This window comes from Maylandia zebra, linkage group LG11 (assembly GCF_041146795.1).
Source record: "Maylandia zebra isolate NMK-2024a linkage group LG11, Mzebra_GT3a, whole genome shotgun sequence".
Lineage (NCBI taxonomy): Eukaryota > Metazoa > Chordata > Actinopteri > Cichliformes > Cichlidae > Maylandia > Maylandia zebra.
In genome coordinates, this window is record NC_135177.1 from 1,705,560 (window position 1) to 1,717,713 (window position 12,154).

Sequence of the window (12,154 nt, forward strand, 5' to 3'; positions counted from 1 at the left end):
GTAATCAGTGTGTGCTGCAGCCCTGAGCTGAGCGGAGGCCGTGACATCAGCTGTCAATATTCACCCGACTGCAAAATATCAATACATCTAAATTTCCATGAAGAGGGAGGATCAAAAGTACTGCCTGAAAAAGTACTCTATGATAAACACACGGCTTTTTTCCATGACTTCAGAAGATCACATATTTATCCAGTACATGGCAGGCACATGTGGCTCAGACTTAAACTTTAACCCTGGTCTTAAGTATTAAACTTACGTACCTGAATTACATGTCAAAATTGAATTAAGACAGTTTTGTAAACATTTTTCCTTTTTCTGTTGTTAGCTGCATATTAACTGGTTGTTAATTAGCTTTTTGATATCAATAAACAAACATAATCTTTGTATATAACGTAACATCACTGCACCCACTATCATCTAAATTTAAAAAGCAAAAAAAAGGAATAATTTTCAAGGTTGGTCCTTATTTTAGTCATTTCATATCTATTGTTTCAGCTCCTCTGAACTCTCAGTATAATCTCTCTCTACCCATTTCTCTATTTGTGACTCTACAGGAGACGCATGTAAGTGATACAATCATAGAGGTGTTTGAGAGTAGCAGTTATACTGACTCGTGAAATGAACGATACGGGAGGAAAATGTTTTAAATCTGTGTAATGTCACCACATTTGCAGAGAACGTTGTTTCTCCTCAACTTATTTGTCTAGTAGGTGTTTTTGTGTGTGAAAAACTGGGCTGTGTGAGGGGAGGGTACAGTAAAGACTGCAGCAGATGAGACACTGTCTATATGGGAAAAGCCCAAAACCTCCAAAACAAACTTTTAGAATTGTAGGTCTGAGTTTAAAACATTTGAAGAGCCGATGCATGATTTGCACATTTGGGACCACATTTAGTGGAAACTTGTTTCTGTCTCACATCAATGGCCAATTAGAGTCACCAATTAGCTTATCATCCAATATCTTTGGACAATGGGAAACTTGGATTTTAACTCAAGTGATAATCTTTTCCTAAACCTAACAAAGTACTTTTAGGACCTAAACGTAACCAGAGCGAGCTAAAGGGAAACTAAACAACACATTAGTTACAACTTTATGAAGACAAATAACTGATACATTTTCCATACCGTGTTAGCAATTAAAAATCAGTAGTAACACTTTGTTAACATGATTTCCAACATTAGCATAGCCCCAATACTGTGACAATATGTGGACAACTCTGTGTGAGAGAAAATGCCACTGGTGCTTTCCAGAGGATTGACTGTGAGCACAGTGAGAGAAGAAGGCAATGACCCATAAGTAGGGATGGGTATCGTTTAGGTTTTATCCAATACCGGTGCCAAACCGGTACTTTTGAAACGGTGCCGGTGCTTAAACGGTGCTCAAACCGGTGCTTAAAGAATGGAGAACACAAAATTGGTCCAAAAACCTCTCATGTTCAGCTGGTTTTTTGTAAAAAGATAACAATGTTAGCCTTTTCTGCAGCTATGGGGCATATATGGTATCACTCTTGGCTGGAAGCTTAATCAATGGAGAAAACAAACTTTGTCCTAAACCTCTCATGTTTAGCTGTTTTCCTCTTTTTCTTTGGTCATTTTAGCCTTTTTGGCCAGGGTGAAGGGAGTATCTGCCATCAAACAAGAAGACAGCCGCATGTAGCTATGATGATGTTTGCTAGTTCACCTTACATGCATTAATGTAATAACGTGGTTAGCCTACTCAACGTAAATTACACACGAACAACATTAAGCTACTCACGCAGAGAAGAACGGCTGCTGCTGCCATCATCATCCTCATCATTTCTGCTACACTGGCAGGGCTAGGGGCCAGGACTCTCCTCTTCGGGGTTTTTGGGGGATGTTGCTAACTCCGGGTCAGATAACAGGCAACCCACGCACAGTAGATGCGCTCGGTGTGAGGTCTCGCAGCAAGCTATCATACGGCGCATTTCTGGGCTTTTAAAAAAAACGCTATGCGTCGCCAGGTGTTTCATCGGATTCTTGGTGTTACCTCCTTTGACAGTATCACAGTATCAGCTTAAAGCACTTGTTGCTGCTGAGTTTGCATCTTTTGCTGTGAAGTACAGCCAGACTTTTGACCGCTTCGCCTTGGGCATTTTTAATCTGTAGCTCTGCTCTAAAAGAACGCACGTACCTGGCCCCGCCTACTATCCTCGGAAACGTAAAATGATTGGCTAGAAGTGTATCACAGCTCAGGAAAAAAAAGCACCGAAATAAAGCACCGAAATGTGCACTGCTTTTCGGTCTGGTTACTACCGTTTATGTCAGAACGATGGCACCGGACACCGGTACCCATCCCTACCCATAAGTCGCTGAGAGGTTACATATATCCAAACGATCCCACCCCTTGCTTGTAAACAATTTAACGAAACAAATTCAGCGTGTGTTTAATCGATTCTGTATCTGAACAAGGTTGTAAAAGAAAAGAAAATCCTCCTAATCACATTGTAAATAAAGTCTAAGAATGTGTTATAACTCACTCTGGGGAAGATGGCAGCCAGAGAACAAATGGTCAGGATGAGCAGTAAGACCTCCCCCACTGCAAAGGTGATGTAGTTTGCAATCAGCCTGTTCCAGAACACGTGAACGTAGTGGAGAGTAATTAGTGAGTTATTATTATTACAGTTATGACTTCCAGTTTACACTGCCAAAGTGTGTAGGCTTACTTTTGCTTTCATTTTCTTTTGTTCTTAGGAGAGTAGGTGATATAAACCATCCTGCCCAAAATGTGAATGAGTAAAACAGACCTGTGAACTCACCAGGGGTCTATGAGCGCCTCCATCACTGCAGTAAAGAGCAGAACCACACAGGAGCAGCAGAAGGCAGCCCCGCTCTGTTTCTCCTTCTCCACAGAGAAACGTGTTTCCAGCTCTGGATCCACAAACCTGAGGGACAGCTTGTTGGTGTGTTTCCCCTTCAGACTGAGGAACAACAAGCTTAGTGACAGTGAATGCAGCACACTGGTTGTAACATTATTAACATTTTATGGAAGTGAAGCGATTGAAGTGAATGGTCTGACCTGGGCAGGCGCGGTGGAGGTGGAGCTTCCATGATTGGTCACGCCAGAATGTGGTTGCCTTAGTGAGATACCGCGCTTGATTTTCAGAGAACCAGGGTCACGCCAGTAACCAAACAACACCAATGACAACATGGACTGATTATGTCTTATTTATGGTATTTTAAGACAGGTGCGTTTGTTTAGAGTAAGAGTTGGAGTTTGCCAATTTGCAAACAAACACTATAACATATTATACTACGAGCAAGAAAAGGAAATCTCTGCTGCCTACTTGAACTTCAATCAGAGATTTGGTTTGATCACTGGCTCCACTTTTCCCACATGTGGATACAAGATTGGAAGGTTAAAGATTATTAAATATACTGCTCAAAAAATTAAACTACCACTTCAAAAACACATAATGGAATTTAACTGAAACTCAACTGATGGTTCCCTTTCAAAGCTCACTTGGTATCTCACAGTGGGAAACACTCTCTGATGTGACCAATCATGGAAGCTCCACTACAATATCTGTCCAAACCAGACAACAACTTCAAGGACATGGTGTTCCTCAACCCCCTTATAATAGCCAATGACCCCACACCAGGCATGCTTGTTTTCTTTCCTGTCAAGATCATAACAGCTTACTTAACTTTGTACTGATGCAGCCGTTACTGTAGTCCAGGATGATGGGTTTTCCTGGTTTTCACGAATATCTATTACACTATAGTACACTTTTATTTACTTTTAGAGCGTTGTTGCAATACTGCTACCTGTGTGTTATAAAACTAGCTTGTTGTTTCATATTTGTGGCTATTGCTAGATGTCAAAGCTAAGCTTTAGTAATTAATCAGAATCAGAATAACTTAAGTGGCACAGTGGTTAGCACTGTTGCCTCACAGCAAGAAGGTCCTGAGTTCAAGTCCAGCATCAGGTTGCTGTCTTTCTGTGTGGAGTTTGCATGTTCTCGTCATGTTTGCGTGGGTTCTCCCACAGACATGCAGTTATTGGGCTTGGGTTTTATTGGTAGCTCTAATTTGCCCATAGATGTGAGTATGAATGGTTGCTTGTCTCTGTGTGTTAGCCCTGCGATAGACTGGCAACCCCTCCAGGGTGTACCCTGCCTCTCGCTCTAAGACAGTTGGGATAGCCTATGGCAGATGTCACTCTGGCTCCACAGTGCCAGGCAGCGACTAGTGGTGCAACGGATCAAAAGTCTCAGGGTTTGAATCGGATCACGGTTTTAAGTCACGGATCAAATCGATTTTCGGATCAGCACAAACAGAAAAAAGGACAAAATTTTAACATTTACTTATTTAAGTATTTTTTGCCTATTAAAAACATTCAACTCAAGATTCACTCCACACAGTTATATAAAAACAAATTAAGGTGCAATATAGGGCAGTACAGGGCTTTGAGCTGTCATTTGTAGTTGGGCAACAGAAGATGCCTGGATCAGTTCAGCCATAAATGTAAAAATCTCCTGCTCATACATGCTTGGAACGATCTTGTCACTGAAGTGGACGCGCAACGAGATATCATAGTGTGGCTCAAGCACGTTCATCATAGTTTAAACCTTGTTTTGCACAACAGAATACGGCCTCCCGTCTGCAGCTAAACACCCCAGTAGCTTCTGTAATAGCTTTAGCCCGGTCGGGTTGGGCAGCAAAGGGCTGCTTAAATGCCTCTGCTCCTCCACTTGGACCGCTAGCGCTGGCCATAAGTATCGCTTGACAGACCCAGCACGCCACCATACACATACTTTTTTTTCTTCTTTTTTGAATCTTCAGATCACGTGCTGCCGAACCGTGGAGTGGGATCGGTTCGGATTACCGATCAACCGTGATCCGTTGCAGTGACAGCCCAGAAGGGAATGTCAGGACTTCAGGTATCTCAGACATCGGTCCTGCTGATGGGTTAATCATTTTCTGCCGCCCTGTCCAAGAGTAACTGCCGTTATCTTGGAATGTCCTACGTGGCTGGAGATTCCACAAACGTTCTGGCAATGGGATGTATTGATGTGTCATCTGGGTGAGTTGGACTACCTGTGCAACCTCTATAGGGTGCAGGTATCGCCTCATGCCACCAATACTGACACTGACCTTGCGAAATGCAAAACTAATGAGAAAAAAGTAATGAGGAAGGAAAAAAATGCCACCAAAAAACTATGGCCTGAAGTAGACTGAACCCAGGATTCACTGTGTTGGTGACTGACCACCACAGCCTAACCATAACCTTTTATCTTCCACAAAGAGTGGAAGATAAGTGACAAAGATGTCATGTATAATATTTATGAAAACAGCAAAAAGCTGTAAATGGTATTGTCGGTGTGGAGACATTTAAAAGTACCAACAGTCAACCTGTCAACCCCTCACTCAGTGATAACCCACTGAAGCACCAGCAGCATAACAAATGGTAAATGGACTGATTCTTCTATAGCGCTTCTCTACTCTGCCGAAGTACTCAACATGCCACATTCACACCCATTCTCACAAGCACTTTCTCTGTACTTATTATTAGTCCTTTATTTATCCAGGTAAAAAATCTCATTGAGATTAAAAATCTAATTTTCAAGAGAGACCTGGCATCATGGCAAAAAAGGCAACTCATCCGGTTGTTAAGTGATGACGTGATGAATCCTACTTCCGGGTCTAAAGTAGTCTGCGTTTAATATGGCTTTTGTGTTGTTAACATGTTTAATGTTATGTATTTTCTTCTATTTGATCTCAAAAAGCTCCTAAAACAGTCAGTGATCACTGTTGACCTCCCTTTATTACCGCTAATCATTTATTTAAGCTCAGTTTTTAAAACCTTAGGATGTAGCTACAGCCCAGCCCATGCAGCAGTATATGAATGACTAACCTCGTATTGTTCTCCTGGCTGAAGTTTGGTCCTTTTACAGCATCCTGCCATGCGATTACATTTGTTCCTGACCACCGAGAACACTCACGTTAACTTTTATCGAGTGGAAAAAAAGTTAGCTTGTTTATATTATGCTAACATAGCTGTGTCGCTAGCGGTCACGTAGCACATCATTATATACCAGCTAGCCAAACTTCAGTAACCCTACAAACGTCACTGCTGTTTAGTTTCCTGTCTTCATTTATGCTGGAAGTGATAGCAGAGCTGTACGTTTTAATTTGTTTCCAAAACCCCGCAGTCAGGACATGCTATATTGTATTTAGATAGAAGCTAGCGAGCTAACTTCCTGCTAACTTCTAACTCCGTTAAATGTCATAAATTCCGTTTTCATGGATGCCTGGATGTTAAACTCAATTGTTACACCTGGTAGAGCAGAACGCTGATCATTTTATTAAAGATGAAAGACTTTAGACAGTTTTTCAACTCTCAGTAATGCCACAGTGATGTTTGATATATGGACCTGCAGCGGAGTTTAGGCCCAGACACGGCTAGTGACGTCAGACTGAACGACCGGATTGCTTTCAAACTACATTCACACACATTGCATTGGAGAGCAACTTGGGGTTAGTATCTTGCCCAAGGATACTTGACATGTAGACTGGAGGAGCCAGGGATCGACCCACAGGTCACCTACTTCCGATCAGTAGGTGACCAGCTCTACCTCCTGAGCTACAGCCACCCCAAGAAACAAGAAACCAGTATCGCTGATCGGCACCGTCACAGTGATGTGAGGCTATTCACTTACGCTTGAACCGTTTCTCTCTCCAGCAGAGCTTCATTAAGGAGTTTGTTGAGCTCCTGTTCATTCTCCTGAGCATCAATCACCCGTTCAGCCAGGTCCCGCAGCCTCAGCCTCCTTCGGGGATTAGGAAACGATGGGTTCACCACCTGCAATCCAAAGGTTAGAGTACAGTTTAGGATTTCTTGCCTCCTCATAAAATGGGAGTCTGCTCTTTATCCAGTTCACAAGTATAGACTAACTAAATAGATAAGCAAAGCATGCTGGAAAAAATGAGGTTAATTCTGGAGGATCTAGAGCAGGGGTGGGCAACTCCAGGCCCCGAGTGCCGGTGTTCTTTCACTTCTCTTTTAAACCATCTGTCTTCTCTGTCCAAAATGTGAGCACTGACATCGTCAAAAGGGTGACCTTTGACCTTTAGATGCAGACAGAGTCTTGTCCCGTGGAGGTGGCTCTTCTATGTTGTCCCATGTGATTATGAAGTGGCTGTTTGGTCTATAGGTACTGTTGTCACTGAGGAGTGTAGTAATTTTTGTGTGTGTTTAGAACAACGGTGCACCTTCCCGTGCCAGCTGGTGATATGGTGATGTTGTGGTCTTTGCTCGGGTAAGTGACGACCTTCAGGTCATCTTCCGATGAGCTACAGCCACGCTAATGCAAAATGGGAATGAGAATGCCAAAGTGTGGCACAATCAGAACAGACAAGGACAGGAAAAAAAGCAGCACTGTGTGATGAAGGACTTTCAGGCACCTGTTAATGTGTGAAAACCAGGGCTGGGTATCGTCACTGATTTCTAGAATCGATTCGATTTGAATCGGAGAAATTTTGCCTGAGAAATATTATAAATATAAATATTATAATTTATTTACAATATTTATTATTCATTATAATATTATAATTCTGATCACTTATCAGTACATATCTATATTTTTAGATCGATAAAAAGGAAGCTGACACCAGACTATCAGAGGTGTGAGCGTCACAGCAGAGGCCTTTGTGTCAAAGTAACTGAGCATAAAACAGAAAAACATGAAGGCGGTTTTCCTGGTCTGGGTTTTTATAGCAGATGACCTTAAAAATATTGTGCAGTAGATCAAAAACAAAGTGAAGCAGAGCAAAGTTACAGCGGTTTGATTGGAGACACAGCTGAGCGTTTTGCAATTTTGCATAATTTGTTTACGTTTGTTCAGTAATGAACAGCAGAAATGAGGCTCTCGTGTCGGAAGTAAGTAAAAAAACAAAAACAAACAGCGGGCGACAGCGTAGACTGGTGGGTAGTCAGTAAGGGTGGGTTTTGATTATCGATGTAGAGAGAGCGAGAGAGAGAGAGAGAGCTCTACATGAAGTGTTTATCCTGGTGGAAGCAAAACAACAAAAGTCGGAGGAAATTCGTGACGATGTTTATGTGAAGCTAGTTTGGATCTTCTTTGTCTGCTGGTTCAGTCAATGTTGTTTGGAGAGAGATCAAACCTGCAGCTTCTGAATCAGCGCCAAAAGGACGTAAACACAAAGCGCCCGCCGACGCTTCAAAATCAGCGAGCTGTCGGCTTTCAGCCCCGGCGGCGTGTCGGCGTCCGTGTCGTCGGGTGAGAAAGTCACATCTCACTAATCCTGATGCGTCGGCGGCTTCGCGCTTTGTGTTTACGTCTTTGTGCAGAAGCCGTGTTCCTGCTCTCATTTACTGTTTCAGCTGTTTGGTGGTTGTTGAAATTTTGTGAGGTTTAACCTGAGATTCTGGTGTTTCGGGCAAAATAAATTCATATTAAAAATTGATTCAGGATTTTAATGAATCAATATCATGTTATCCAAGCCAGAATCGATTTTAATCAATGAATCGATAATCAAAACCCAGCCCTAGAGAAAACACCATCTCTTTGGTTACCCTTGTGTCCAGCTCCTCTGGTTCCTCTGGTGTGGTGCAGGCTGTGTGAACACTGCCATTACAGTCTGTGGTGTTGATCAGCAGAGGGGAATTTCCATTGGACGAGGTTACGGACAGTTTCTAATGTGAAACAAGCAAACAGCAAGTGCTGAGTTTATTATGAAGAACTGAAGGACTTTTGTTTGTATCATGCATTGTGGATGTTCGACATACAGCAACACATTCACAACATGTAAACGCTGACTATAGAAATACTTGCAGAGCAGTATGGAGCGTTTTACTTACGACGCTGTTAATGCCATTCTTTCCCACAGGTGCTTTTGGAACAACCACCAGGTAGGTGTCTATGCCTCTCTCCCTCAGGTAGTCACAGCGGTCACCGCCATTCCCCGGCTCCACATCAAACTCACCATGAAGACACTCCATGGTGCTTTGTGAGATGTGCACACGGCTGTACACACATACAAGGTGGCGCAGATTACACGGGCCATTGTTCTACCAACTGTACTTCCACATTAAGTGCTGTGCAAAGTGACGCTTTGTGTATGAGTATTTTGGGTTATGCATTTATTTCCCCAATCTAAAATATCAATACACACTGAATGTAAATATATGCACAACATTTAAAGCCTAAACTTGTGATAATAACACAAAACCCACAAAGAATTAAAGCAGTTTAAAGTAAAACATTTGATGGTGAGGTTCACAGCAACAGATTCGTCTTCTTATCCGGTTATTGGGAGGAAATCATGACAGCTTTTTTAAACGTATGAATATAATAATATAACTTCCAATTATAAATGTTAAAAAAAAACAGTATGAAAAAACATATCACTGACATTCAGTTTCAACCAAAATAACCACAAGAGAGCACCAAGCTGCTGTGAAGCTGGTGATACAAAAAACAGAGAAATATCCAATTAAGGTGCAGAGAGCCAGAAGAATCAGACCATTAATCGATCACATGGTAGCAACTCAATTTAGACATGTAGACATGGTGGAGACGACGTGATGAAGTTCAAAGCAAGAATCAGAAAAAAGACGATTTAAGTGACTTTAAAGTTGTTGGTGTCAGACTGACTGATCTACTGGAATCACTTCTCCCGAGTGTTTACAGAGGGAGGCCAGAACAGAGGAAATATCCAGTGAGCATCAGTGCTCTGGGTGAAAACATGACCAGAAAGCTTACAGCGAGGCAGCAGGTCGCGTCAACACAACATGTAAGCTAAGGACCAAAGTCTCTGAGGAATGTTAGCAGCACCGTGTTGAATCGTTCTGTCAGTTTTAAAGGCAAAAGTGGTTTAATTAGGTAACAGTGAGTGTCTTTAGTTTCAGGTTCAGTTTCAGATCTCTTAGCCAATTCATGCAGCTTCAGCATCATTTGTTTCTGGCTGGGAATAGTCCAGCGACTCTTCTCTGAAACACACCAAGTAGCTGATACAGACAAAAACATGATATAAATGTTTGGTTCAGAGTAAGAACTTTATTCACATCTCCAGTGACCTAAAAACTAAAACGCAGCACATCTACTTTGTGCATGTTATTTACATGAGCCGACACATGAAAACACTCACATCGAAGGAGAAATAAGGAAAAAAAATGGCACCATGTGAGAAACACAGTCCAATCAGTATTGATCAATGCAACTACGCTGTAGTGTGAAGCTGATGTTCTCACCCTGGGATCCCTCCAGCCTCCATTTTATTGGCCACTGTGACATCTGTGGACCAAACATCATACTGCCAACGTTTCTGGCCCAGCACTCCTCCCAGGACCGTACCACTGTGCACTCCAACACGCATGTCCACATCTGTCTGGGTTTTCTCTCGGACATACCTGTGGTCAGTTCAGAAAGCAGCAGCGTTAAAAACAAAGCACAGGTAGCATTTTTTGGAGTAATAATCAAGCTGTCTCAAAGCCTGATTACCACAAAAGAAGAAAAACATTCCAGCAATACAGGAAACAGCGTCTCTGGCGTGCCACTAAACGCCATCCATCCGTGCACAGCAATGTTCTGGAGCCTGACCAACATGATGGATCACAATCAATTTGTGTTTAATGACCTCTCATTGTTACATCACAGCTACAATCCACAAAAAGTCAATAAGAGTCCATCAGTGTGATCAATCCCACACTGTGGACAGAATGACTAACCCACTACATCCCATAATAACGTAGATGAAACTGTCTGATCTTTGGAAAAGCTTAGAATCAGGCAGTTATCCCAGGCCACCCCTCCTCACGCGTGCTCATTCATACTCACGAAATGGCCTCCACCATGGCCAGGCCCATCATGATAGAGCAGGCGGCGTGGTCGTCCCTGTAGTCCGGCAGCCCACAGATACAGTAGTAGCAGTCTCCCAGGATCTTGATCCTTAGCTGGTGGTATTTCTGAAAGGCAGGTCTGTTTTAGTCAGACAGTGGATCAAGATCGGACATAAATCACGAGCTCGCTGTCCAGCTGTCTTCTTAGCAGGTCTAACAACAGCAATGGGTTAAACTGCTAGAAACACATACATGCAATGGATGGCAGTTAGCACAGACTGGATGGAGGCGAGCACACAGGCTGTCTTTTTACTTCATTTCCTCATAGGCTAAGCTTAATCTTGGGCATTAAGCTACTCCTGTTACTAATTTTAATAAGAAATAATGCAAAAAAGCACTTTGATCTATGATAGTACACTATATGGTGTTTAGGGGACTGCGAACATTATTGGCATATTATTAATGCTAACATATTAAGCTAGGCAACCTAGAAGGATAGAGCTCTACTGTCACGCAGATACCCATAAAATTAGTTCCAGACTGGTGAAACCTTATGCAAGCTTTGACATTTGGGCTCATACACAACCTGGGTACATGTTCACAGCCAGTACGGAGCCATGCAGTAGCACTTCCTAGATGATGACAAACTGGGGTGCAGCCTCATACCAATTAAGACAGGATCTCTACAGAGAAATATTTGCACATGAGCATGCAGAACCTGTAGATAACATACAGGACTCTGGCACGAGTTTGGTTTAGGTTGTAAGTCATGAACAGCATACAGAACAGTAAATCTTGCCTGGAGATAGGGCACCCACATCCTGTTAAACGCCAAAAGATCTCACTAAACAAAGTTTATTTTCTAAATATGGTTTTCACAGTGTCACAGTGGAATTAGCCTAACAAACAAAATCCTGTTCGATTCTGGGAGGAGTCAGCAAGGGCACCCAGCAGAAGATATCTGCCAAATCATCAAACATGTGCAGCTACCCACTGTGGCAATCCCGTGTGAACAAGGCAACAGCCAAAAGCAGCTTTGTCTAATAGTGCCAGAGGTGTGGACTCGAGTCACATGACTTGGACTCGAGTCAGACTCGAGTCATTAATTTTATGACTTTAGACTTGACTTGAAAAAATATTCTAAGACTTGTGACTTGACTTGGACTTTTACACCAATGACTTGGGACTTGAATTGGACTTGAACCGGTTTACTTGAAAAGACTTGATATTTTACCCCAAATATAAAATTTAACATGCATATTATATAGAGATTGAAAATGTGACGTCATTCACGGGTAGAACCGCAAAGGATTCTGGGAACTCGTGGCAAGAGG

At 42.4% G+C, this 12,154-nt stretch overlaps 1 protein-coding gene across 5 annotated transcripts in view; it reads right to left on the reverse strand.

The window, feature by feature from the left end:
• adcy3a (adenylate cyclase 3a) overlaps positions 1-12,154 on the reverse strand; it is a 67,276-nt gene that overhangs the window by 23,283 nt on the left and 31,839 nt on the right. For all 5 annotated transcript variants that reach the window (XM_076889667.1, XM_004569111.3, XM_004569108.3 and 2 more), the window contains exons 6-12: positions 10,819-10,946; positions 10,233-10,391; positions 8,841-9,006; positions 8,556-8,675; positions 6,679-6,821; positions 2,776-2,937; positions 2,497-2,584 (exon numbers count right to left, since the gene is read on the reverse strand). In XM_076889667.1, the coding sequence (XP_076745782.1) occupies positions 2,497-2,584; positions 2,776-2,937; positions 6,679-6,821; positions 8,556-8,675; positions 8,841-9,006; positions 10,233-10,391; positions 10,819-10,946 (966 nt within the window). The remainder of the gene's footprint in view (positions 1-2,496; positions 2,585-2,775; positions 2,938-6,678; positions 6,822-8,555; positions 8,676-8,840; positions 9,007-10,232; positions 10,392-10,818; positions 10,947-12,154) is intronic.